At 35.0% G+C, this 23007-nt stretch overlaps 2 protein-coding genes across 5 annotated transcripts; one reads left to right on the top strand and one right to left on the bottom strand.

Moving 5' to 3' along the window:
* Window positions 1-12483: 12483 nt before the first annotated feature.
* Window positions 12484-22979, top strand: LOC142985584 (uncharacterized). Of its 4 annotated transcripts, none has more exons than XM_076133841.1 (3): window positions 12484-12635; window positions 20866-21055; window positions 21539-22979. In XM_076133841.1, the coding sequence occupies exons 2-3, from the start codon at window positions 20875-20877 to the stop codon at window positions 22945-22947; spliced, it is 1590 nt and encodes a 529-aa protein (XP_075989956.1). In that variant the 5' UTR covers window positions 12484-12635; window positions 20866-20874; the 3' UTR covers window positions 22948-22979. The 4 variants fall into 4 exon arrangements, with proteins under 4 accessions (XP_075989956.1, XP_075989955.1, XP_075989954.1 ...); XM_076133840.1 differs by lacking the exon at window positions 12484-12635 and adding an exon at window positions 19359-19565; XM_076133839.1 differs by lacking the exon at window positions 12484-12635 and adding an exon at window positions 19768-19903 and having other exon boundaries at window positions 21539-22974.
* LOC142985582 (uncharacterized) lies at window positions 13080-19716 on the bottom strand. The gene is made up of 4 exons (XM_076133837.1): window positions 19584-19716; window positions 18958-19110; window positions 17250-18386; window positions 13080-15823 (listed from the first exon to the last, which is right to left on the bottom strand). The coding sequence occupies exons 2-4, from the start codon at window positions 18995-18997 to the stop codon at window positions 15204-15206; spliced, it is 1797 nt and encodes a 598-aa protein (XP_075989952.1). The 5' UTR covers window positions 18998-19110; window positions 19584-19716; the 3' UTR covers window positions 13080-15203.
* Window positions 22980-23007: the final 28 nt, after the last annotated feature.

Genomic DNA, 23007 nt, shown 5'->3' on the forward strand with positions numbered 1-23007 from the left:
CATTTCGTTTAACAAGGTTCAAATTCTGAATATAGGCTCATTTTTGGATATTGATGTCTCCGTTTTAAGAGTTTCTCAACGTTTTCGAAGCGTATTACAGTTTCTGGACATTTCTGGCACGTAACGTCATGGTCCATTGTGATGATATTTAATTGAATAAAGACCAGTTTCTCTGAACTGTATTTTAATTCTTGGAGTTGCGTTACAGTTGTTATTTTCATTCTGATTCAGTAGTCTTCATAGTTGATATTTCTACATAATTATCGTTTCTGGTCACATCAGGGTCCGCAGTCACCTGCAGTAAACTCTCAATCTAACTTTTACTATTATTAACTAACTTACTACATATGCTATTCATTTTTCTGGACATTTCTGACAAATTACGTCGTGGTCTTTTGTGACGATATTTGATTGAATAAAGACCAGACACTTATTGTATTATATTTCACAATGGTATTTGCTGTGTTTTCGATTATGTAAATATTATTTCAGACAGCATCTGGCAGATTTTCTGGACATTCCTGACAAATTACGTCACGGTCCATTGTGATGATATTTGCATAAATCAAGACCCATTTCGTTTATCAAGGCTTCGGAATAGCGGTTTATTTTCCAGTCTGTTTATTGGTCATGATATTTGATTGAGTAAAGATCAAATTAATTTACTTTTAACGTAACTTGGTTTCATAGTCGCAGGTTCAACAAATATCAGCAGGAAAGATTTATGTAACAGTTTCGGCTGTAAGTGTAGTTGAATGTTTATAAATATTTATATTTGACGACTATAATGTAGTACAGTACCGATTTACTGGACATTGCTGACACATTACGTCATGGTCCATTGTGATGATTTTTACCTAAATCAAGACCCTTTTTGTTTATCAAACGTCGAAATGGTACTTATATGATATGCTATAAAATAACCAGTGATTACCTCAATATTTGTCAAGTTGAGTCTTAGCATAATTAAATACACATGATATAGGGTGTATTTTGATTTTATTTACCGTGTCGTTGTACTTCTAATTCAAATGTTTTGTAGGAGCGTGTGTGATACGTTCCCTTCTATTAATAGATTTTCTGAACATTTCTGACAGATTACGTCATGGTTCATTGTGATGATATTTGATTGAATAAAGACCAAATTAATGTTTGAGGTTCAATGAAAATTGTCTTGGTAGGAATACTCAAAAGTTTTCACTTTTTATTCACTTCTACTCATTATTATAACTTTCTGGGCATTCCTAATATATTACGTCATGGTTCATGGTGATAATATTTACATAAATCAAGATCCATTTCGTTTATTAAGGCAAGTTCAATTGAATGCTTGATCATACATAGTTAAGCTTAACGTTTTTGAACATTTCTGCATAATAATACATCGTGATATTAATTACTTTATTATTAAAATGTAACGATAAGACATGTTTGACATTTCGTGGAAATTTCTGACAAATAAAGTCATGGTCCAATGTGATGATATTTACATAAATCAAGACCCATTTCGTTTATAAATTTTCAAAATGGTACTGTTAATCTGAGAGGTATAAAGACAGTCGATTGCATGTATTATTCGTCAAGTGGTTGCGTCTTTGACAATGTTTGAAATTGCCGTCATCTACAGCCAGAGACTGTCTCGCGACTAAGTCATTTTATTCATTTTAATAGCCATAATAGATTTTCTGGATATTTCTGATTTGTTACATCATGGTCCATTGTGATGATATTTACCTAAATCAAGACCCATTTCGTTTATCAAATGTCGAAATGGTATTTATATGATATGCTGTAAAATAACCAGTGATTACCTCAATATTTGTCAAGTTGAGTCTTAGCATAATTAAATACACATGATATAGGGTGTATTTTGATTTTATTTACCGTGTCGTTGTACTTCTAATTCAAATGTTTTGTAGGAGCGTGTGTGATACGTTCCCTTCTATTAATAGATTTTCTGAACATTTCTGACAGATTACGTCATGGTTCATTGTGATGATATTTGATTGAATAAAGACCAGTTTCCTTGAACTATACTCTATATATTTTTCATCTCCACATATTTATGGTCTGCGACAGACGTAACGCAGAGTTACTTCAAGCGTACGAACAACCTTAATTGTATTTTGTCACATTATTATTATTAACTTAAATTTTGTGGACAATTCTGATATATTACGTCATCGTCCAAAGTGATGATATTTGATTAAGTAAAGGCCAAATCCATGTTTGAGGTTTTATGAAAATTGTCTTGGTACGAATACTCAAAAGTTTTCACAATTTATTCACATCAAAAGCATACTTATTACCACTTTCTGGGCATTCCTGATACATTACGTCATGGTTCATTGTGATGATATTTATCTAAATCAAGACCCATTTCGTTTATCAAGGCAAGTTCAGAATATAGATCTGCATCTAGGTCCTCCATCCAGCCATCAATTCAAGGACATTTCTGACACATTACGTCGTGGTCTAATGTGACGATATTTTATTGAATAAAGACCATGTTTTCATACTGAATAATATAAATTACCTAATGCTATATGACAATATCGAATGTTATGTGTATGTTTTTCAGAAGCGTTCTAACTCAGTGTATTTCTATAATGTAGAAGAATCTCTAATGAACATTAATACGTCTTTTCGTCATCCTCGATGATGTAGTTTGACCTACAAGATATTTGTCCTTCGATAGGTCAATTTTCTATCTAGATGTTGATCGAGGATGATCTCGGCCTTCAGGCTTAATAAACAATTAACGTTTTCTGGACATTTCTGATATATTACGTCATGGTTCATCGGGGTGATATTTGATTGAATAAAGACCAGATTTATAATGCTGAATTACTATAATTATTTGTGAAATGTTTTTTACTAATTATTTGAGCTCTGTGTGCTTTCTTGTCATTATTTGTGACGTTTTATGCACATCACTGTTATACTTCATATAGGAACTTTATGGACATCTCGGACACATTACGTCATGGTCCATTGTGATGATATTTTCGTAAATCAAGACCCATTTCGTTTATCAAGTTCAATGTAATGGTTACTTTGGTTCATCAACTACATATTTACCGTTTTCCGGACATTTCCGACATATTACGTCATGGTCCATTGTGATGATATTTGATTGAATAAAGACCAGACTTATTGTATTATATTTCACAATGGTATTTTGGCTGTATTTTCTATAATAAAAATAATATTTCAGTCAGTATCACGGAGATTTTTTGGTCATTCCTGACTAATTACGTCATGGTCCATTGTGATGATATTTCATTGAATAAAGACCATTTAAGTTTACGCAACGAAGGTCAGTTTTGAAAACTTAGATAGGCCAAAATCTGAAATTTTTACCAACATGTTGGTGGATTTATTAAGCGGCATGCGGTGGCATGCGTTGTATAGACATGTGACACAGTCTGGGTACTGCTTTGACATTTACCAATAAGCCGTATAGTCCATTCATTATAGTAAGTTCACCTCGGAATTCAAGATACCCAGCTGTAAGTCTGTAAATACTTGTATATTGACACCCTAAAAGTTGTCTCAAAACCTGCATATGGTAGGGTGTACGCAACTATAAAATTGATAAGTTAATTAATACTGAATAAAAAGTGGATAGGTTATGAAAAAAATGATAAAAAATAATGTAATAGTTAATAGAAATTGACAAATATTTATTAATCATTGATTTATCGATAGTTCATCAACTATAATATATATGGCGCATCTTCGACCGGAGGCACCGGTTGACTTGAAATGATCCTGTGACCGCGCGCTCTCCCCCCACTATCTCGAAAACGGTTCACCGTAAAAAAAAAAATTCAAACAAAATTTGTAGAGAATTTTATACTGTACAATATTGGTAATGAATACGAATGCAAAAATTCCATAGGAAATGAGATATTTACAAAAAAAGCTCAAAAAAACGGTTTTTGGGACTTTGGACCTTGAAATTTTATAGTTGCGTACACCCTACCATATGTAGGTTTTGAGACAACTTTTAGGATGTCAATATACAAGTATTTACAGACTTACAGCTGGGTATCTCGAATTCCGAGATTCTTACCTAATTTAAGCTTAATTGACTGCACTATATGTATATCATGATGACGTTTTCTGGACATTTCTGACAAATTACGTCATGGTCCATTGTAATGATATTTGATTAAATAAAGACCATTTAATTTATTTAGCTCTTTTGGACCGGTACCACCATATAGTAAGCTTCATTTGCCATAGTACTGGGAAGTACGCCAGAGAATATGCTGTCCATATTTATGAGACAAAACGGTGGAGCAACCGGTTCCAGTATCCTGTTAAAAAGTAGGTTCCGGGCCCTTCTCTGACATTCCTGGCAAATTACGTCATGGTCCATTGTGATGATATTTACATAAATCAAGACCCATTTCGTTTAACAAGGTTCAAATTCTGAATATCGGCTCATTTCTGGATATTGATGTCTCCGTTTTAAGAGTTTCTCAACGTTTTCAAAGCGTATTACAGTTTCTGGACATTTCTTGCACGTAACGTCATGGTCCATTGTAATGATATTTGATTGAATAAAGACCAGTTTCTCTGAACTGTATTTTAATTCTACAGTCGACGCTTTCGTTCTGATTCAGTAGTGCTTCATAATTGATATTTCTACAAAATGGTCGTTTCTAGTCGCACTAGGGTCCGCAGTCACCTGCAGTAAACTCTCAATCTAACTTTTACTATTATTAACTAACTTACTACATATGCTTTTCATTTTTCTGGATATTTCTGACAAATTACGTCGTGGTCTTTTGTGACGATATTTGATTGAATAAAGACCAGACACTTATTGTATTATATTTCACAATGATATTTGCTGTGTTTTCAATTATGTAAATATTATTTCAGACAGCATCTGGCAGATTTTCTGGACATTCCTGACAAATTACGTCATGGTCCATTGTGATGATATTTGCATAAATCAAGACCCATTTCGTTTATCAAGGCCAATTCGGAATAGCGGTTTATTTTCCAGTCTGTTTATTGCTCATGATATTTGATTGAGTAAAGATCAAATTAATTTACTTTTAATGTAACTTGGTTTCATAGTGGCAGGTTCAACAAATATCAGCAGGAAAGATTTATGTAACAGTTTCGGCTGTAAGTGTAGTTGAATGTTTATAATCATTAATATTTGACGACCATAATGTAGTACCGATTTACTGGACATTGCTGACACATTACGTCATGGTCCATTGTGATGATTTCTACCTAAATCAAGACCCATTTTGTTTATCAAATGTCGAAATGGTACTCGTATGATATGTTATAAAATAACCAGTGATAACCTCAATATTTGTCAAGTTGAGTCTTAGATTAATTGAATACGCGTATAGGGTGTATTTTGATGTTTTTTACCATGTCTTTGTACTTCTAATACAAATGGTTAATAAGTGTGTGGTACGTTACCTGCCTATTAATAGGATTTCTGGACATTTCTGACACATTACGTCGTGGTCCATTGTGATGATATTTGATTGAAAAAAGACCAATTCCTAATTGTACTATATTTTTCGGTTTTCTGTTCACTCACATAATTTCCTAGTAGTTGAACCCGTTGCTCATAAATGCTACTGAAGAACTCTTTTCTGAATCCCTCAGAGGCTCCTACAGTCCGCCGCGGTCCTTCTACTCAGTATTCTCCCGCCACTACTTCCCGCGGCACACGTGTGTGTGGATACGTAGCTTGACTTCTCGACATCGTTCAGGATTTATTGTTGTAGTTCTGTATTCTATAGCGACATCATTTCACACGGTATTCGGCATATTTTCCGAGCATTCCTGATACATTATGTCATGGCTCGTTGTGATGATATTTGATTGAATAAAGACCAAATTCGTTCATATTCCACATTATTTTCCTCCCAGGGACCGTAGTATAGTTCGATCCTCACAAAGTTAAGACTAATGTAACGCTTAGAAGCGTGGGCGATAATTTCTCTTTCACACATACTTAGCATTTTCTGGACATTTCTGACAAATTACATCATGGTCCATTGTGATGATATTTGATTGAATAAAGACCATTCTCGTTAAGTTCTAACACATGTTCATCCTGGATTCGTAACTGTGATGACCATTATAGTGAAATTGATTGTTCCCATGGAGGGACAAGCGTTCCCATGGTTAATATACAACACATGCAGTTTCCTGGGCATTCCTGACACATTACGTCATGGTCCATCGTGATGATATTTACGTAAATCAAGACCCATGGAATAAAGAACAAGCTACATATATTTGGACAGTAATAGTTTGTCGGATTACTATTGTATTCTCCAACTTGGAATGTTATATTAATAGGTACGAGTATGATAATGCTTGAACATAGTAAACAATCAGAACAATTTTACTTTCGTCTTTTTGTGTGAGTGTGTGTCTTGTTGTTATGATTCTTGATGATTTATACACATCACTGTCATACTTAACGTTATAGCTTTTCTGGACATTTCTGGCACATTACGTCATGGTCTATTGTGATGATATTTAATTGAATAAAGACCAAAGTTTAAATGATTGGGTAACCACCAAGTGAGTTGTTCTTCAGAGGTTTTTTCATATCCGTATATTTTACGTCCTTACATGTAGTATCAATATATGGAAGTTCGTTGGAGTTGAAAGTTCTGGATATCTTTCAAACATTATCTCCGCGTTTATTAAGCTGTATGTACACAGTTTATCTGGACATTCCTGGTACATTACGTCATGGTCCATTGTGACGATATTTACATAAATTAAGACCCGCTTATGTATGAAGTGCCAGATTAGCGCTAATTTCATTTTAAAGTTAAAGAGGCATTTGGGTTAGCGCTGTAGCTAAGTAGAGCTCACTACAATGTTTGATTGATCAAATGAAATGTAACAATGATCGGTACAACATTTTTAACATGTTGGTGAATTTATTCAGCGGCATGCGGTGGCATGCGTTGCATAGACATGTGACACAGTCTGGATATTGCTTTTGACTTTTGCCAATAAGCCGTATATATTTCATGATGACGTTTTCTGGACATTACTGATAAATTACGTCATGGTCCATTGTGATGATATTTAATTGAATAAAGACCAACTTCGTAGTGTTTAATTACAGTATGATTTTCTGTACTGTATCTTTCTGCGATTGTCGCGATTGCAATGCGAGTTCAAATGCAATTTTAGGTTTGTATATTTAAGAAGCGAAGTTTATAGTTTCAGACCGAACGGTGACTGAAAACATATGTCCAATATTTTCTGGATATTTCTGATAAATTATGTCTTGGTGCATTGTGATGATATTTGATTGAATGAAGACCAAATTCATGTTTCGGGTTGAATCAAAATGGTGTTGATAGGAATACTCAAAAGTTTTCACAATTTATTCACTTCAGTGCCATACTTAAAATCACAAATTTCTGGGCATTCCCGACACATTACGTCATGGTCCATTGTGATGATATTTATCTAAATCAAGACTCAGTATAGAAGGTAGAGAGAGGAGCTGATGACTGACTTGAGAATTATGCTCTTTACCTTCTGTTAAGTTACGATGAAACTCGTATGATCGTTATACGATCTGTTGTCCTTTTTAATAATTAATTTTTTTAAAAATTCTGGACATTTCTGATACTTTATATTATGGTCCAATGTGATGATATTTACATAAATCAAGACCATTTCCGTTAAAATCTTGAGCATATTATGGTACTCTGAATAAACTACACTGAACCATTACTTCTTGCCATCGTTCAGTAATTTCTATCAATCTGTCATTCAATAATCGGACATTTCTGACACATTACGTCATGGTCCATTGTGATGATATTTATCTAAATCAAGACCCATTGAATAAATAACAAGTTCTCTTTTGACAAAGTGTTTCGGTATCCTCGGAGGAGGTTGAGTCGTATAAGTGGGTGCCTCCCACGCAAATGGTCTCCTTAGTGGTTTGGCGCAAAAGAGCGTGTGTGTCAAGGCACCCTAATTTCTCTTCTAAAACAATATAATATTTCTGGACATTTCTGACAATTTACGTCATGGTCCATTGTCATGATTTTTACCTAAATCAAGACCCACTTCGTTTATCAAATGTCAAAATGGTATTTAGTTGGCTTGTTTTAATAGAATTGGTCAAACAAGACGTTATGGTCAAATTTTACGAAAATATTTCAGTATTAATGATTCAATTATACTTTCTGGACATTTCTGACACATTACGTCATGGTCCATTGTGATGATATTTGATTAAGTAAAGACCAAATTTTAAATATACATTTCAGTGTTGAATGAATGAAATAACGAATTAACACACGAAAGTATAAATGAAATAATTTACGAATTCTTCAATGAATGAAGGAATGAACAGATGAATGAATGAATGCATTACCTTCTTCTTCTTGTCGTATGGTTAGTGGTCAACCTAGTGTCAAAGTTGTTCAAGCCGCCCGAAGGCCTTTGACGTGGCTTAACGACTGTTATCTTAATTGACAACAACCGGGACCGACGTTTTACGTGCCCTCCGAAGCACGGAGACGCCCTCTTCAAATACCATTATGCGATCACCCATCTATGGAATGACCGCGCCAAGGTTTGCTTAACCCACAGATCGTTTACCGACCGATGAGCGCAACTGGCTACGGGCGCCTCGCAATACCAAACGAGTAGTGCAATGACCGAATGAGGGAATGAATAAACGTACAAATAAATAAACCAAATTGACGAATGACCGATATGTGCCTAGCCTTTCTTCCAACTATGTTGTAGTCGGCTTCCAGTCTCACCGGATGCAGCTGAATACCAGTATGTTACATGCGGCGACTGTCTATCATCACACAAATATTATCCCGGATGGGTTTCGAACCCGCCACACGCGGCGCTATGGTTACTGCGGCGAGGTGACCACGTGAACCACTGCGACAAGCGTGATTATGTTATTTCTCGAATTTTCAAATCATTTATCAAAATCAAATCATTTATTCATTTAGGTCAAATGCTGACACTTATGATAGTCAATGATACAGAGAGTGAATTTACCGCCAGTTCGGAAGGTAGGGCCAATGAGAAGAGCTGGGAACAAACTCCTGGACACTCTTTTGAGTGTGCTGGTGTCCTGAAATACAGGGTTTCACTAGTTAAGGTTTCAGTCCATCCATGATAGTTTACTGAAAGTGTCATGTTAGTTGTGTTTCTCGTTAAGTGTAAAACTTATATTGAGATGGAAAATGTTTTTATTTCATTTAAATTTAATTATCTGATGATGGAAAAAAAAAACTTTGATTTAAGAATATATATTTCTTTATAATTGTACAGTTTACATGTTTTCTAGTTTACTTGTCATAAGCACTGAAAATAATGTGTACGATTTTTTATTAAACATGTACAAAATTTGTTACTTACTTTGACAATGTTGAACTCCGAATTTCTAAATCATACCACCCATTTTTTACCGCCATCAAAAAGTTTAGAAATCCTATTTTTAAACCGACTTGAAAATGTATAAAGTCTTAAGTAGGAGACTAGGTTTAAACTAGGTTTTTTATATGTACGTAAAAATAAAATAATGTATAAAAAGACTTAGAAATAAGTATATTATTTAAACTGTATTTAATTATTCATTAGTCACCTTAAGGTGCAGCGCAGACGGCACACTTTTTGTGTGCGATCGAGTCTGCAGAATATCATGATAGACATTTAAGAAGAAAAATGTGGGATGAAGTGTGCTGTATTGTTTATTCCGCAACTGTTTGGACATGTATGAGTCTAAAGAAAAAACAAAATACGGTAAGTTTAAGTTTTTAATAGACTTTACCACATTAGTACACAGACTCGATCGCACAAAAAGTGTGCCGTCTGCGCTGCACCTTACACACACACTGTATCGCTCGTTCTTAGTATCGTACAGTATTACGCGCGGGAAAGCAGCGCGCTCTTCGAGAGCGATTTTCTTCGCGGACTTGACAGATGAGCGCGGCGCGTGCTCTTTCCTTTCCCCTTAGAGCGCGTTCCCACTATGTCGTGACAATTAATTTATCGTTGGACGACTGTCGTCTCAAGCTGTTCCCATTATTATGATTGTTTGTCGTCAAATAAAATGATCGTATAGTGACTGTCGTATCTAGCCGTCCCCACAGTCACGATAATCTGTCGTCACTGCAAAAAATGTCGTAGACGACAGTAAGTCGTGTCGTTCTATGTGTGAACACCTCCATTTAAACATATAAGCCACGACACTTAAAACTACACGATCATCTGTCGTCACGACATAGTGGGAACGCGACATTACACATGCGCTCTTTCACGCGCGATTGTTATTTCATGCGCGATAGAGTGTCTGTAAAGGTGATTATTTAAAAACCTACCCCTTATCAGGAGAGTACCTTAATAAGGGTCGTTTATGTAAAGATTTTTAATAAAATTACTTCCTGAGGCTTGCTAATCTATACTAATATTATAAATCTATACTAATATTATAAAGCTGAAGAGTTTGTTTGTTTGTTTGTTTGAACGCGCTAATCTCAGGAACTACTGGTCCGATTTGAAAAATTCTTCCAGTATTAGATAGTCCATTTATCGAGGAAGGCTATAGGCTATATTTCATCACGCTTCGACCAATAGAAGCGGAGTAGCGACGAAAAATGTTACAAAAACGGAGAAAATTTTGACCTATTCTCTCTTATGTGACGCACGCGAAGTTGCGCGGGTCAGCTAGTCTTGCTATAAACATATTCGGTTTGGCAATATTGATCGAACAACAAAACCGACTCGACTCACTTGTTCGGCTTGTGCCGGAGTGCATCTACACATTCGGTTTTGCCGCACGCCTAGGCCGATTAATGCCGAACTCAATATGTGTGTTGCAAGGCCAATTGTGTGAAAAACATTGGTCTATTTATAAAAAATGAGTTGTATTTGTTTCTGATGCTTTTAAATGTGTCTAAATGTATATTAAGATTTAATAAATGATCTTTTGTATAAACTAAATGGTTTTTTTTTTATTTCCTATAGAATAAACTATCCCAGCGCAGTTGGTGGAAGCGACGGCGCGAAGTCTCGGGTTGAATCCCCGGTCGGGCCAAAAAGTAATTTTTGAGATTCTGCTAAGAATTTTGCGAATATTTTCCAGAGGTCTTGGGTTCGAATCCCGCGGGAGTCGGGTTAAAAGTCTCTTAGACATTTTATGTTACGAATTTCTCAGAGATTGCCTAAAGTTAAGAAGTTGAGGTCGTAGACCTTCGTGCTGAGAGCACGTTAAACCGATGCTTTGTCTGACCTCTCACTGGTCGTGTCGGTTATAAGTCCCACCGGACTATGAGAGTGATGTAATAGAGAGTGTACCTGTGTATTGTGCTCTCACTTGTACACTATAAACAAAATCCTGAACTATTCGCAAGTTTTAATTAAATTGGAAGCTGTAGCTGGGAGGAGATTATTATATAAAGTAGGTACTCTGTGGCTGAATGCTTAGCCAAACTAACGCAATTTCAGGTGTAACCTTCGAAAATGCTGGAAAACGTCGTCTACGATTAAAAGAATAATGGGTAAGTCTGTAAGTATACAGTAATTATTGTAACCATTACTTTTGTATAAAAATAACCGATTCCTCCAGTTAAAGGGTAAAAAAAATCGTTGGAAAAATGGAAAAAAGTTAGAAGTTGAAAAACTTCTTTCAAAAATCAGAGTAAAAGTAAGAACCTCCTCTTGTTTTGCAGTCGATTAACAGTTTTTAATCTTAACGACGCAAACAATGAAATTGCAGCGCCTGAAATTTTTCCAATAGCAATTACTACTTAATGTAAAAAGTAACATTACATAAATCTTAGGCGTTAATAGGACCATGGACAAGTATATATATGTACAGTAAAGGGTTTTTTGAAGTATTTACTAAATGAAAATAATATGGTGGAGAGCCTTGGCACGTATGATTAAAATAGATTACATCAAAAAGTGCTTTGTATTTCCAAAATAAAGTATCTGTATCAAACAGGTCATCGTCATAGCCAGTTGTGCTCACCGGTCGGTAAACGATCTGTGGGTTAAGCAACCGTTGGCGCGGTCATTCTATAGATGGGTGACCGCATAGTGGTATTTGAATTGAGCTTCTCCGTGCTTTGGAGGGCACGTAAAAAGTCGGTCCCGGTTGTTGTCAATTAAGATAACAGTCGTTAAGCCATGTCAAAGGCCCTTCGGGCGGCTTGAACCACTTTGACACCAGGTTGACCACTAACCATACGATAGATAGATAGATAGTCAGCTGTATAAGTCTGCGGGTCGCTGGCGTTATACTAACATACTTATGTACTTCTAAAGTACATACTTATATAGATTACAACCAGAAGCCGCCACACGCGGCGCTACGGTTATTGCGGCGAGGTGACCGCGTTAACCACTGCGCCAAACGTGCAGTTAAATGCAAACGTGGTTTTCAAACTACCCACAATAGTTTTTAATAGCGTCATTTGACATTATTAACCACGCCAATATTCTGATTCCTAAAATAATTAAATTCTAACAGTATTTGTGAAAGTGTCAATTTAATTGTGAGCGAAGCTATGGTAATTATTTGTGGTATTGTAGAAAATAATGTCGTTAAGCTATAGAACCATCAAGTTCAGGTAAGTGACGATATTCTCTTAATATTTATTTGGATTTAGGGGAACGTAAAATTCAAGAACAACGAAGGTAAGTATTTCAAAAGGAATTCTAATTGAGTATTTTTTCAATACCATAAACTTAAAACTACCTGTATATCAGCTTAGCCTTTCTTCCAACTATGTTGGAGTCGGCTTCCAGTCTCACAGGATGCAGCTGAATACCAGTATTGTACATGCAGCGACTGTCTATCAGACCTACACAACACAGTTACCTGGGTTATAACACAATACCCTTCGGTAAGACTGGTTGTCAGACTTTCAAGCTTCTGACTACTGTTAACGACTGTCAAAGATCTTCGAAAATGACAGCCGGGACCCACGATTTAACTTTCCTTGTAACTTATATCGTAAATAGGTAGACAATACAAAATATTAGAAAAATCACAGAATATTATGAAAATCATTTATTATTCATCAAAACTAATTAATAATTATTTCACTGACATAATTTTGACGTTCACATAACACCACAGACTAAAAAAACATTTGTCGAGAAAAATTTTCTATCTTACTAAGAAACGTCGTGTAAGCCCTGATTAGTTAAACAGTGTTTTGTGTGACAAGCTAAAAGAATTACAAAATAATTACTAATTTCCTTAGGTAAAAAAAAGTACAAACTAATTGAAAATTTTCACCTTTTTCAAGCCGGTTGAAATAAGCTTAAAAGAAGTACTAAATAATTACTAATTTCCTTCTTTTAAAGTCTATTGAAACAGGTTTAAAAAGTACAAACATATCGAGTTTTCTCTTTTTTGAAGTTGATTGAAACAAGCTTAAAGGAAGTACAAACTGATTGAGAATTTCCTCTTTTTTGCAGTCGGTAGAAAACAACGTTAAAAGAAGTACAAACGAATTGAGTTTTCTGTTTTTTGAAGTTGATTGAAACAATCTTAGAAGAAGTACAAACTGATTGAGAATTAGCTCTTTTCTAAAGCCGGTTGAAATAAGCTTAAAAGAAGCACAAATGTATTGAGAATTTCCTCTTTTTTAAAGTCGATTAAACAAAGTTAAAAAAGGACAGTGAAATTGAGAATTTTCTCCTTTTTCAAGTAGGTAGAAAACAAGATTAAAAAAGACTAAAATTGATAACACACTCCTTTTTGAAGACGGTTAAAATATGCTTCAATATTCTACCTTTTTCATAAACGCCTTTGGTAAAATATATTTATTGGATATGTTTGAAAACTTGCTATATCACTCACTAGAGGCGCTGCTTAATTACAAAATATTTTAATTTTTAACACTAATTAAACGCGAAATTTAGGGCTAAGTATGTACGAGTATGTTTGTTACTTACGGAGGCGCCCGTAGCCAGTTGCGCTCACCGGTCGGTAAACTATCTGTGGGTTAAGCAAAGCTTGACGCGGTCATTCCATAGATGGGTGACCGCATAGTAGTATTTGAACAGGGCGTCTCCGTGCTTCGGAGGGCACGTAATAAGTCGGTCCCGGTTGTAGTCAATTAAGATAACAGTCGTTAAGCCACGTCAAAGGCCTACGGGCTTGAACAACTTTGACACTAGGTTGACCACTAACCATACGATAAGAAGAAGACTTTACTACGCAAAAACTACTGAACGAATTAATATTCGGATAAAATCTACTATTATGTGTAATTAATTAGCACATAGATTTATTTTAATCCTAGTATTATTAGCGAATGAAATTACTGGAAAACGAAAAAGTAATATTATTATGTGATTTTGTAGCATCGATGCCGTTCGTTCACTTATTGCAACGATGTGTAAAGTTGTTTCAGCGAATTCATCGATGGTTAATAGATTTCAAGTAATTTCATCTCGCAGTTCAGCATAATTTTTATCATTACTAGCTGACCCAGCAAATATTGTTTTGCCATAAATATCAAAAGTTTCACCTACCCCCGGTTTCTGAGGTACATTTAGCGGTAGTTTATCTATTCAATAGCGTTAAAACTCATACAAAAAAACGCTATTGAATAGATAAACTACCGTTGAATGTGCTCAGAAACCGTGGGGTATGAAAATAGATGTTGACCGATTCTCAGACCTAGTAAATTTACTCACAAAATTTCATGAGAATCGGTCAAGCTGTTTCGGAGTACGGTAACTAACATTGTGACATGGAAATTGTTACCCCCGATTGCTTAAAATTGTGTTAAGCGACATCTATGTAAAAGTGTAAACAGCATTAAGATGCGATTTTCGTGGCACGTATTTTTGTTTAAGAAAATTTACAAAATTAACACCGATATTAACACGTTCACGATACTAAAAATTGATCAAAAGCATTCACGAAGCAATTTTTTTGTAATAATAAACATTTTCTAACAAAATAGCTGACAGAAATTGTTGCATCCTTCAAACATCAATTGCCATCTAGCGTTGAGTAGCAAAACTACAAATCATACTAAAAACTTAAATGTTAAACTATGAACGCCATCTAGCAGTGAGCGGTACTAGCAAAAAAATTAACATCCACACTTCGCTTTTAAACCAAAAACAAGCTGGGAATTTGTCAAAAATATTTAAATTGAAGTTAAAAAAAAATGCTACCTTTGCGTGATTTTAATTTTGCCAGTATACCTTTCGTCTGCGTATTGCGAGTAAACTAATTCGGGTGTAAATGGTCTCTCTACGCAGCTCGTAAAAGTATCTAAATAATCATTTTCGTATAAAACTTTTTCTTTCGGCGCTTTTGACACAGCTGTCAAAGTTGTATCCACCCACGCTTCATAATACGGTTTCGTGTGTTTCGTAATACAAGATGGCGCCCACATCGCAACTTCAGTTGGCGGGGAATGTCGAGAATAATCCGGCGAAGACATTCTCCTGTTTCTCTTATCTTTAGAAACTTTGACTTTGACATCCGGCTTGACTTTGACACTAGCCTTACTGACAGTTATTTTACACTTTAGGGAACTGTCAAATTTTGGCGGCTTATTTTTCTTTACTACGTCTGTCGGAATATTTATTTCTAAGGGTGTAGGCTGTGGTTTTTTTTCTTCAAAAGTTACTGCTTTATAAACTTTCATTGAACCGTTTTTTGTCATAATCGTTTTGATAATTGGTCTTTTTCGTACTGGTGGGTCTTTTTCAGTCTTCTTGTTACGAAAATCTGAGTAGGTAGAGTTGGTTTGAGTGCCTTCTGAAGAATGATGCTTGTTTTCAGCTGAAATAAATTGTAAAGTTAGCGATTTTATTTCGTTTATTAATTTTTCTGTGTGTAAATGTGTCTTATTATCTGGACAATACAGGGTATTTATTTAACTGCTAGTCAATAAATAAATATCATTGAACAAGTGACATACCGTAAAACGGGGTGAATAGAAACGATTTTCAACTTTGTCTTAAAAATTTGTTGCGAATTACTTGTTATTTTTATTGTCGGGTTATTTTATATCATGTCCGGCGCCATGAAGAAAGAGCTAAAACCATATTTGTTCAAAAATATGCATAAATTTACGATATTTCCTTAAAGAAAAGGGTCATTTTCTATTCACCCAGCGATAGGGGTAAATCGAAACGACCAAAGGGGTGAATGGAAAAACTGTTAGGGCTGCCAAAGGAGACTTATCCAACATGCTGAAAAGGGAGGTAGTGTGTTTAAAAATTGAAATAATCGTTGATAATCACTTTAACTCAAAAAATAAAACGAGATAACCTAACTAACTTTCATACTATATGCAGTAGTTTGCCGTTATAACATTGATACAATGATATTCAGAAGATTAATTACTATTAATTTTTCATTGTTTATGTTAATTTTGTTTACAGTTTTTGACAACCCTATTTATTAATCTCTATTGACCCCTCACTCGTTTCTATTCACCCATTACGCGTTTCTATTCAACCCCACTATGTTTCTATTTACCCCATACTATAAGTTCTATTCACCCTTCAAACGATTCTATTCACCCCGTTTATACACAAAAATGACTGTTTCTGTGATTGAAACATATTTTTTAGGTTTAAAAGCGTTTTTTTCAATTAACAATATTGTATCTTTATAGATTAATATACACCTAAAGAGATAAACACTTCAAACAACTCATTAGAAAAGAAATCTCACTTTAAATCCAAAGTTTAGGGGGTCGATATTAAGGCATTCGAGGACGGTTGACTTTGAAGCAATTTTTTGGGTATAAATATCAATTTAAACATTTAAACAATTATGACACCACAGAGAAGTAATATCGACGTGTAATCATTTCAAATTTGAACAAAATTCTTAAACGAGGAGTACTCAAATATTGGCCTTGAAAACTTTCCTGATTTTTTTTCTATTCACCCCGCGAATTGTATTCACCCCGTTTTACGGTATAGTGTTAGTCATTTGATTTAGCCTAAATAGACCTTGTACGATAACCACATAACGTCTGATGAACATACTTATACATATAATTCTAAATACATACTTACTTAGATTAACAAACAACCTGTTACACAATTATTTGTGCGATCCACAAATAATTGTTTCGGGTCTGGTTGTACTTTGTGTCCATTGTTTGTATGTTTGTAAAAGTCCCCGCGACACAAGAGCTATTCTTAGTGAAAGAAGAAAGAAAGAAAAAGAATCTTGAAGAACTTCAACTTACCCAATTTCTCCTGATTCTTCTCTCCAATTTTACAAGTCTCATCTTTCCGGACCTGCGTCCTGAACCTTACAGGAGACCACCTAGCTTTATTCTTAACAACTCCTTGCAATTTCGGCGGCATTTCAACTACTTTCTTATTTACATCATTAGGCTTTACTTCTTTCTCGTTCTTAGTTCTTTCTTTCACTGGTAACGTCATAACAATATCTAGTTTCACCTTTTCAGCTTTGTTAGCCACTGTATCACCATCGGGATTTAAAATTTTGACAATATCATTACCTTTTTTAATTACCTTGTCTACTTTAGCTAATTTCAAATCTCCCCTGTCTTTTACTTTGCTAACGGCATCAGTTTTTTTAGCTTTCTTGTCTAGATCTATCCTAGGTTTAGGGCTATCTTTTCTTTTAATATCTAAGTCTTTAGTTTTCAGACTAGAGTGGTTCGGTTTCAATTTTCTTTCGTCGGTAAATTTGCTGTCTTCGTCCTTGTGTTTTTCAGTTGTTTTAAACTTTTTTGTACATTTAGGGCTATTGGCTGTCTCTAAAATTATAGTCTTTGCATCGTCATTAATATGTGCTTCTGTAGTATCAATTTTTGCAATAATTTTTTCAGTTTCCAACATTTCATTGAGCTCTTTTACTCTGTCATCATGTTTCTTAGCATTTTTAATTCGTTTTTCTTCAAGTTTAAGATTATCTTTGTCAATTTTATCAAAAACTTTTGTATCTAAACTCACATTCCTTTTCACCTTTTTATCTGGGTCCATTATTACTGATTTATATTCGAAATTGTCTCTTAATTTTCTCATTTTATCAACGGAGAGAGGTCTATCATTACTCTTGGCTTTTTCAACTAATTTGTTCTCCAAATTACCGAAATTTTTAGGCCGTTTCACTATATTGATTAAAGTTTTTAAATTACCCTGTTCTTTGACCCTTTCAGGTTTCATATGGTCGTTTTTTTGAGCATCTCTTTCAAAATCACTCGGTCTTAAATTGTCATATTCGTTTTCTATGTATCGTCTGAATTGTCGGTGGTTATCGATTGAAAATATCTTCGAATCGATTCTGTCTTTAACAATATCGATTTTTTTCTGATCCTGATCGTTCTTCCGAAATCTCTTGTCCATTTCACCTGCTAATTTTGCAAATTTTGAATTTCCTATCAATAAATTTTGTAAATAATGCTTTTTGAAAGATGTCAAAGCCAATGAGATTTTTCTTTCGTTTTCAAAACGTTTCGTTTGAAATATTATTGAAGTAAAAAGTTTTTCATACAAATTATATTCTCTACGTCTATATAAATAAAAATAAGTCATCGAAACGTATGTTCTTAAACTTTGAACAACTAAACTAAATTGAATAATTCTTTATGCTGACACCTTCAAGTATAATAGGCGTGATTTTATTTAGTAGCTGACCCGCGCAACTTCGCTTGTGTCACATAAGAGAGAATGGGTCAAAATTTTCCCCGTTTTTGTAACATTTTTTACTGGTACTCTGCTCCTATCAGTCGTAGCGTGATGATATATAGCCTATAACCTTCCTCGATAAATGGGCTATCTAACACTGAAAGAATTTTTCAAATCGGACCAGTAGTTCCTGAGATTAGCGCGTTCAAACAAACAAACAAACAAACTCTTCAGCTTTATAATATTAGTATATTAGTATATGTAAATTAGTATAGATGTATGTTTGTAAATACTTACTATTAGTAGCTTTAGTCAACTTTTTCACTAAATTTGACATTTTTGAAAAAAAAGGCAGCCTGTTTTTTCAAATCTCGTTGGTTAGAATATTTGGACGTTATCTATCACTATGATAAATTACGTCCAAATTGATACAGCCGTTTAGTCCGGTATCTGTAATAGACAAGGATTACTTGTTTACGCACTTACACTAACCACAAAAAATTGTTCAGAGTGGGAATCGAACCCACGACCTCCCGACGTAATAATGGTAGCGGCGCGGCGTGGCGACCTAAACCACTGCGCCACGGGTCAATCGAAACTAGTCATACATGGAACATACTCACAGACCTATTTGCACCTGTTGGGAATCAAACCCAGGACTGTGTACAATAATGGTGTCATAACTTATCTAGTAGGCCATGGGTGTTGTCAAAAAAAATATGAAAAAAATTGTAATTTTATTTTCGTATTTGATGTAGGCAAGATCGTGTTATAAGCCAGGTAACTGTGTTGTGGAGGTCTGATAGACAGTCGCTGCATGTACAATACTGGTATTCAGCTGTGTATGAGACTGGAAGCCGACTCCAACATAGTTGGAAGAAAGGCTAGACTGATGAAAATTTGAGGTGGGTGGCTTAACTTACCTTTCATAATCGTAGCATGGTTCTATTAATATCTTGATATCAAAGCAGAAATCACAAGAAAATTTTATCAAACAAAAAATATTTTCGTAATTTTTAACTCCCACTTCAAAAAAGTACAAAATTAATTAAAAATGTCATTAAAAAGTCATCGACTAAAAAACCATAAAAGAATTACGAAAAAAAAATTAATGTCAAATCAAAAAATTTTCAACACAAAAAATATGTCAAAATTATTGAAATAAATATTAAATAGGTTTTAAAATGGCTACACAATACTAATAGTAATAATATAATTATTTTACAATGTTGTAAAAATACAGGTACGGAAATATATGTACTAGCTTTTATCCCGACTTCGTCTGTGTAGAATAAAAAAAATATTATTGGACAACTCACACACGGTCATTTGATTCCAAACTAAGCAGAGCTTCTACTATGGTAACCAAATAACTGATAAACATTCTTATATACTTCTAAATACATACTTATATAGAGAAGTTGACATCCAGGCTCAGAACAAATACTCGTGCTCATCACACAAAGATTTGTCCCGGGTGGGATTCGAACCCAGCACACGTGGCGCTACGGTTGTTGCGGCGAGGTGACCGCTTAAACCACTGCGCCAAACGTGCAGTTAGAATGTGACTTAAGACAGAATTTTCATACAAACTTTCATCCCCTTAGTGATACAATTAATCAAAATCCTTTCTTAGCGGATGTCTACGTCATAACATCTACCTGCATGCCAAATGTCAGCTCGATCCGTCCAGTGGTTTGTGCTGTGCGTTGATAGATCACTATGTCAGTCACCTTTGAGTTATATATTAGGTCGGGGAAAAAGTCTTTTCGCATTATAGTATGTATGAACTTGTAATAAAATCTTTTCTCTACACAAAAAAGCTCGATATTTGGGTACCTCACGAGCTCACTGAAAGAAACCTAATGAACCGTGTACTCATTTGTGGTTCTTGAAGCCAAAGAGATTTTATTACAAGTTCATACATACTATACTGCGAAAAGATTTTTCCCCGACCTAATATTACTGCGATACCATCATATCTTGAAAGAGTTATTGGTGTTTTGCCTGGGGTTCGAATCATCTATATATCTAATCTATGATACAGTCTTTAAACTAAGACTTAGACTACTAGAAATTTGTTTAGAACAGTTCTTCTACCCACACTTAGCCAGCGTGGTGGACTCAAAGCCTAACCTCTCCCTCATTCCGGGAGGAGATCCTTGCCCAGCAATGAGACGTTAACGGTTTAAATTTTGTTTACAGCTTCTAACAATGGGTAACATAAAGAACGCAATAATAAAATCCAAGTCGTCAAATAGCGCGATTACTTCCAAGTCTGAAACGCGCCGGAGTGACAAGAAGACGAGAAGCAATGCAGAAATACAGCCACTAACTAAGAAGAGAGGAGTTTATGTCGAGAAGAAGAATACTAATATGTCGCTGAATAACCCTGGTGAGTAACCTTGCTAATAGGTGTCTTCACATACATGTTCTTTCGCGTGTGATTAGGCGCGTACAGGATTACGCACGGGAAAGACGGCGCGCTCTTCGCTCACGTTTTCTTCGCGGGCTTGACAGATGAGCGCGGCGAGCGCTCTTTCCTTTGTTGTTTCACACGTGAAAGAGCGTATGTGTAAAGGCACCTAATATCGTCTCTGTATCGTGATCGGTAGAGTATGCTCTGCCGTGCGAGAGGTCTCGGGTTCGAATCCTGGGTCAGGCCAAAAAGTCTTTTGAGATTTTCTGTTAAGAATTACTTAGAAATTTGCTCGGAGTTAGGATGTTGAGGTTATAGGCCATCCCACCAATATAATGAGAGTAATGGAATAGAGCCAATATAAATAAAGTCCGGAACAGTTGTCTGATTTCAACGAAACTGGCTGCCGTAGACGTAGTTATTTTGGAGTTTAAAATACTTATTTTTCCTATTTTCCAGGAGCCAGCGTTCAAAAACCAATACCACGGCCTGGAAGAAAGCGCTTCCTTGCTTCAGTCCTCACGATCTTATCAAAATCTACCACCGGGACCCAACTGACTGAGGCCAACGACCCGTACTTCAATAAGAAAGCCAAAATCAAACGAAAAAAAGACTTCGAAGACGGCTATTTAGGAGACTTAAGCACTAAAAGAAAACCTAAATTCAGATCCAGAGTGTTAAACGATAATAGAAATTTTGAGCTTGATCACGTAGTAGTTTTACAATCGACTAAGAGTATAAATCAGACTCCATCAAATTATTCTGAAAATAATTCTGTTAAAGACCCAGAAATGATCAAATGGTCAGAGTTTTTGCCACCGTTGGTAAAGAAAGACAGTAATTTAACGAAAGTTAGGTCTAAAGAAAAACGAGTAACTTTAGTCGATGAACCACAGACTTTGATAGCAAACGATTCGAAAAAAGATGATTCAAAAATACTAAATTTCTTCGTCGATTTACTTGAAACGACTTTCAATGTATACAACGTACAAACTGAAGCTGAAAAACCTTTGAATTTTAGCGAAATATCTTCAAAGAATGTGCTAGAAATCGATGAAGTTGTGGCCAATAAGTTAGATATTAAAAATAATGAATTAAAATGTACAGATGGATATGACGATGATGATCCTACTAATGTTTATTGTATCACACCGAATGAAAGGGACCTTTGGTTTGACGAAAAGTCTTTTAAAAAGCCTCCTGCACCATCCACGACTATGCGAAGAAAGAAAATGAAATCTGAATCATTTGAATACAAGAAAAAACCGATCCCACCTACTCGAAGCTTCATATACCAAACTTCGGCTAACAAAAAATACTTCAAGAAAGAACAGAAAAAAAATTTACTAAATCAATTAAAAGAGGAATTGAGAATGGACGACATTATCTTTGAAGAACCTAGGAATTTCTATCAAGCGTTAAAAGTAATGGCCCGCAACAAACGACGCAGTCAGAAATCCATACATTTTTCTAGTTCAAAAAAACCTTCAGACGGTGATGTATTCAATTGTATGTATAAACGAAGACGTCTGCTATCAGCTAGTACAAAATCTAGCAAGAAAACGAAATCAGATTTGAATGAAATTAAGAATTTTAGCAAGTCCTCAGCCGTTAGTAGCACTAGAAAAACAATTTCGAATACTATAGAATCAAACTATGGAGTTTCGAATCATTCTTTACAAGTATTCGGTTTTGATTATGAAGAACCTAAGTCTTATACATTTGACCCATCACCTTTTATGCCTAAGAGACGGGTGATTATGTCAAAAAGTGATTTGAATGATGCCGAAACATTTTTTCTAAGTGATACAAGTCTGGTAGACCAAGTATGTATGGAGCAGGACATTCTGTCTGTTAGTCATTATTGAAATGAAATTTTATAGTAATAAAATGGAATTTTTGGTTTACTTGCTTGTTTAAAAATAACT

The sequence above is a fragment of the Anticarsia gemmatalis genome, chromosome 30, assembly GCF_050436995.1.
Source record: "Anticarsia gemmatalis isolate Benzon Research Colony breed Stoneville strain chromosome 30, ilAntGemm2 primary, whole genome shotgun sequence".
NCBI classification, from domain to species: domain Eukaryota; kingdom Metazoa; phylum Arthropoda; class Insecta; order Lepidoptera; family Erebidae; genus Anticarsia; species Anticarsia gemmatalis.